General features: G+C 35.9%; 1 protein-coding gene across 4 annotated transcripts in view; it reads right to left on the bottom strand.

Annotated features, from left to right (window-relative positions):
* DENND1A (DENN domain containing 1A) overlaps positions 1-6,000 on the bottom strand; it is a 552,302-nt gene that overhangs the window by 404,845 nt on the left and 141,457 nt on the right. For all 4 annotated transcript variants that reach the window (XM_055400903.2, XM_055400906.2, XM_055400904.2 and 1 more), the window contains exon 3: positions 560-603. In XM_055400903.2, the coding sequence (XP_055256878.1) occupies positions 560-603 (44 nt within the window). The remainder of the gene's footprint in view (positions 1-559; positions 604-6,000) is intronic.

The raw sequence follows: 6,000 nt of genomic DNA, 5'->3' as shown, positions 1-6,000 counted from the left end.
GCAAGAAATTCAAGATAGCATGATGGCAAGACCAACTCGCCAAACAACTTTCACTACCATCATTAAAAGCACCCTCACCCTAAAGACCATTCTTGCATGTGGATCTATCTTCTCCTTTAAGTACTACCATAACACAGTTTCATAATTCATTTCCAATTTTAGGAAATGTTATAAACTTCCATCCTCCCTACCTTTTTGTTATACTGGTTCCTGACTGCTTAAATAGCATTAAAAAAAAAAAAAAGTTCACAGGCAATCTGAAAAGGATTTGCTAATGAACTGCAGACTGTAGCATACCTCAAAGTGAAAAGTAAAATTTGTGATAGGTTTTCTTCCTTACTTTTTGTGCATGTTTCCCCTGAAGGCAACACCCCAAATCTAGCACCAATATTTTCAATTCTACTTCAGTATGTTTTACTTTTTGTCTTAGGTTCGTAATTACTGTTTCCCTTCCTTCTAAAAATTCATTTATCTCTTTCAGTAAAAAGAACAGTAATAATATGTTGAACAACTCTGAAATAAATTTTGTCATGTAAAAAATTAATTACGCATTCCGAACCTGGTCACTGTAGTCCTCCGGGAATTGCCTCTGCACCTCAGGATCTGTAAATAATTGACAGATAATATTAATTGGCTTTGGATTAGTGAGCAAGCAGAGGATCACACATTAATATTTGATCAGAAGATGATAGCAGCCCTGGCAGGGGATCCAAGGGGGGCAGCTGAGGCTGCTACATTGATGAGCACAAGGAAGGACTCAGCGAGGCACTCCCATTACCCTCCTCTAGAAATATAAAAAAAGAAAAATTTTAAAGACCTGATGCTACTGTTAACTTTAGACTACTACCTAATGCAAAAATTTTGCCAGCTGCAAATTGCCCTCGATACATTTTTCCACAGAAAGTGAGTCTTAAATCTGCTTGACTTTTCTTCTCTTATCAGAAGTATCCCTTTCACAGTTACAGATGTGGGCTTGGTATGTTTGGGTAGGGGTGGGGTCAGGGGCTGGGGTGGGGGAGAAGTCAGGGTGAAGGCAAGGATCAGACAAGAATTCTTTCAAGGAAGAAATGCAAAATTTCCTGTTCTTAAAAATAAAATAAATTCTTCCCAAAATATTTATGCTCTCTTGAAAATAGATGAAAAATTTCAAAAGAAAACAATACACTTTCAGCTTTTCAGTGTTAACAAAATATCATATGAGATTAGACTTGCTCAGAAACTATAAAAATACATAGGTGAAGATATCTTTCATGACCAGTTTAAAATGGAATCAGGAAAGTGATCACTTGATTCTTCAACCATAATTGCAGGATAACCCAATGCCATCATCTCTAAATCAATATAGAAGTGTACTAATTAAAAGCTATTAGCACTCCATTTGCTATTGATTAGGGAAACATTCAGTCTTTTCTAATAAGAGAGATCTGGTTCCTCAGAGACACATTAAGAAGAGTGATCAGAATAGTATCTATTTGAGAAACCATGTATCAATGCAAAATGTTTCATAAAAGCACAATATTTGAAGGTCCCCAACCACAGTGAGTACAGTATATACTACTCAGTTGTCATATCTGCTAAAATATCAATTTACTTCTCCATAAAAGTGAATCTATGTAAAAGTCCTCCATGTCACAAGATAAAACTGCAATTAATTGTTCTGCAATTAAAGAATCAAAAAGGGGTGAAATTATGGGCCTATTCACAAACTACATTTAAATCTTAGAAATGCTAGTTTTCAAGTCAATGGATGTCATTTTTCAACTCTCAAGACTAATAACAAAAGGAATATTCAGAAGGTCACACAAAAAGCAGAACTTCCCAAAACAGGTGGTACAGAAAAGTTGAAACTACCTATACACTACTTTGGCTCTTAAAGTGTCTTCTGGCTGACTTTGAAACTAGGGACGAATTTCTTTACCCTCACCTGCAAATACTAGGAAGACACCAATGATATATCTAGACCAGTACTAGTAGAATTCTAGAGTAATCCTCATTGCAGTACCCTGCAGGGCTGCTCTGGTAAGTCAGAGGAAGTAGCTGCTGAAAACACACAAGGACTTGTGGATGTTGTGACAGGAGGCCAGAAGGCACACTCTTGTGGCATGAAAAGCACTAGGTCCAGGGTGGGGGTGGGGATGAGGGCGGGGGGAAATGGGTACTTGCCATCAGGATGCAAAGAGACAGCCACAAGCCCAGCAAACCCCTAAAAATGTGCTGTGGGTGTGAAGTAGAAGATCCAAAAAGAGGGTTCTAATTCCTAAAATATACATAAATGACTGTCCAGAAAAATAACTGGTATTTTAGGATTTAAAATTTGCTACTGAGACCCACCCCCCACATTCCCCACGAAAATGTAGCTCTAAGTCACTGGTGGACACAACAATATAGAGGCTGGAAAAGCCACAAAATAATCTAAGGCTTATTCTTTTTCTTCCAGTTGTCATGTGGTAAACAGTTAACTCTTCAACAAGAAAACTTCATACAAAAATGACTCACATATAAATCTTTAATATCGAGTCTTCTTACTAACGCATATATATGGAATTTAGAAAGATGCAAATGATAACCCTGTATATGAGACAGCAAAAGAGACACAGATGTATAGAACAGTCTTTGGGACTCTGTGGGAGAGGGTGAGGGTGGGATGGTTTGGGAGAATGGCATTGAGACATGTATATTGTCATATGTGAAACGAATCACCAGTTCAGGGTCGATGCATGTTATAGGATGCTCAGGGCTGGTATGCTGGGATGACCCAGAGGGAGGATAAAGGGAGGAGGGAGGTGGGAGGGGGGTTCAGGAGGGGGAACTCATGTACACCCGGGGCGAATTCATGTCAATGTATGGCAAAACCAACCAACATAATATTGTAAAATAATTTGCCTCCAATAAAAAATAAATCAATTAATTTAAAAAAATATATCAAGTCTTCTTTTCTGCAATAGTTTGCTTCTTGGGAACCACAAAATTATCAATGGAAATAAAGATGGAATAAAGTAAAAAACTTTTTATCACCATTTTCTGAGAAGATGAATATCAGAAACCAAAATTTGTGGTAATTTCTTCAATTTTAAAAAGGTTTGCTTATAAGTAGAAGAAGGAAGGTCTTTAAATCTCTTTAACCAGCAAAGCCAACCATGTTAACAATAAACTACATTAATACTTTTGTGATTTTTTAAATGCATTTTATTCATATATACATAGAATGGTAAAAAGAGAAGGAAAATAGATGAAAACATCAACTTGTTTTAATACAATGAAAGTAAAAATGACCGTGGAACTTCAAGATGGGGATCATTCAAACCATATTATTCTAAACACTGCCTCAATGACAGGCAGCATCAACTAAATATCTTCATCAACTAAATTCCTTCAACTGTCCTGAGACTAACCCTAGAGTGGGACTCCCAGGTTTTAACAGAATCATGTTCCAAGATAATACATGGATTATTATTTACAGTGACTCAAGCATAAAGCTTTTGATTCCCTTTCTGTAAGACCCTGATATTTACAAAAGCAGACTTCATAGGTCTTTAACACTCTCAACAGCAACATTAAAAAAAAAAAGGGCAATGCCTTTTAAAACCAAAGCCCAACCTATAAAGTTCCATTCAATTAGCTCAAAGATCCAGTCTGACAGTTAATAAAACTAAGAAAGCCATTTTGTAAAAATTAACACAAAAACTAAAAAAAATTTGTATGAACTTTCTTTAAATGTCTATTTTGCACAGGAGGTTGAAATCATTTTTCACATTGAGTCGATTGCAATGCCTTAATGTCACCAAAATATCGACACTGGAAACATCTGAGTTAAAAAGGTCCAAATACAATCTGCTTTTCTCAAGCAACACAACACCCGCCTTACTAACAGTTTCAGCATGGCACATGTACAAAACCTAGCACCCTGCAGTTCAGCAAACCGCCTTTAAATTTTCTGTCTGGCAGCAATCCACTTGCGTGTCTGTATGCTTTTACAAGTACTCTATGTATTTCATTGCATCAGCTGCATTTCTTTGAGTTTTAAATGGTCTGGGAACATTTTATGAAATGTTCTATATCTTTATATGGAAAATAACATACACTGGAAAACTGTGCATCAGTCTAATATTTATGTATCTATTTCTTTACCCACCATCCAATGCTATAATTGCTAATGCTCCAGAATTTCTTCTCACATTCATACCCTCACTGCCAAATGCAGTGTCACCAAACAGCTAACTTCCAACGCAAAAATCTGAAGATGAGAGTACTACCAAGGAAAAAAGGAAAATTAACAATTTGTTTAGGCATTGGTAGTAAGAATAGTTATCAGCATATGTCAAGCTTTCTCTAAAACTGTCCCTCTGACAGAAAATTAAGAACTGAATATAGTTATGCACTATACCCTTCTTTCTCAGCAAATTTCTCCAGATTTAACAGATCATTTAAAAAATGAAAAATCAACTTCAACATCTCCCAGGAAAACACAATCTTTTTGTTGAAAAGTATTTAAAATACCTTGCTAACGAGATGTATGGTATGGAAGAGTCCATACATGACTTAACCACATAAGGCTAAAAAGAGATAGCTGGCTCTAGAACAAGATTTTGCATTATGTCAATCTGATGAGACACTACCTTCTCTCAGCACTGCGACCATGCAAGACACTGACCCCACACTGACACAAGTGTACCACTTCCACTGGAGGTCACAAAAGCATTTCCATATTTAAAGCAGACAGTTTACAGTATAGGACTCCCAAGAGCATAGTCTCATTCAGGAGAAGATATGACATGACCATGCTTAATAGCCTATGTCTTCACAGCAAAACAAAAACAAACTGATCTCGGAAGAAATGCTTTCCTTTTTTTAAAGAAAAGCTAATTTTCTTCTATCTCAATAGCCTTTTCACTGTAACGTACTATTAAATCTTTAAGATATACCAGATTGCCACAGGATGTTTAATTAATAGAATAAGAGTTTGGGCAAGACTTACTGGAAAGGCACTATAAATTATTTTACACAGGCTCCAAAACATTGAGCTCTGCCTTAGGCTTAAAGTTTCTAGAAAACGTGGCAGACAGATCTTTTACGACAGAAATGCAAAATAATTCATAGAAGTACCATGCTTATGTATGAGGGCCCATTCGTAAACTGGTAACTAAAAAGTGTACATACACACAAACACATAGCTTATCAAATTATTCTCCTGTTTTCCTTTGCCATACCAATGACTGACTCCATTTGAAGGGTCAAGGCATGACACTTTAACTGATTTTTGAAAAATACACTGATTTCACTTTCTGTGAAAGGTGTAGCAACTGCACAGTAATCAAATGTTACAATCTTCTACAACTGGAGCTCTTTTAGGAAATTTAAGAGAAACTGCAAATGTAGCCATTAACATGGAAATCTACACTGCTTTCACTTTTAACATGTTAGATATCAAGGCAGAAAACGTTATATTTAACACCTACTAAATTCCAACCATTATCTCTAGGATATTTCAGTCAATAAGAGACAAATAGTGAACACATGTAAGCTAACAACAATAAAAATATGCCCCGTTAAAGTGAGACTTTAAAATGAGCTATAACGATATAATCTCATTGTTCAATTTCATGGAGTTTAAGATACTATCTTCCTTTCCCCTAAAACCATAAATGTTAATCCCAGCTGTAATCAGATTTAATTTTCCAGATGAGAAGATGAGAATATGCTGCAAACGAGTAATAGTCCATTACACTGCTCTTTCCCTAACGACACTTTCCATTTTTATATACTAAAAATATAGACCCTCAGAAAACAGTCTGCAAAGTTGTACATTTTGAGGACAAACTCAATCTTCCTCAAAACACTTAAAAATAAACTTTAAATCTTCAAGAAGAGAAGTTAATTTTTTGCATCATGTAGAATTAAAGTTTCTTGACAGTAGGACTGTAAACTGGACTGCACTAAACTAATAAGCAGCTTCAAGGACACTGCCTATTAAATCTGTTTTAGCTATAAAAAGCTTCACTT

Source organism: Moschus berezovskii, chromosome 11, assembly GCF_049115385.1.
Source record: "Moschus berezovskii isolate FMDL1 chromosome 11, NW_MosBer_1.0, whole genome shotgun sequence".
Lineage (NCBI taxonomy): Eukaryota > Metazoa > Chordata > Mammalia > Artiodactyla > Moschidae > Moschus > Moschus berezovskii.
Note: the sequence above shows the minus strand (reverse complement) of the source record. Positions and strands in the feature narration are given on the sequence as shown.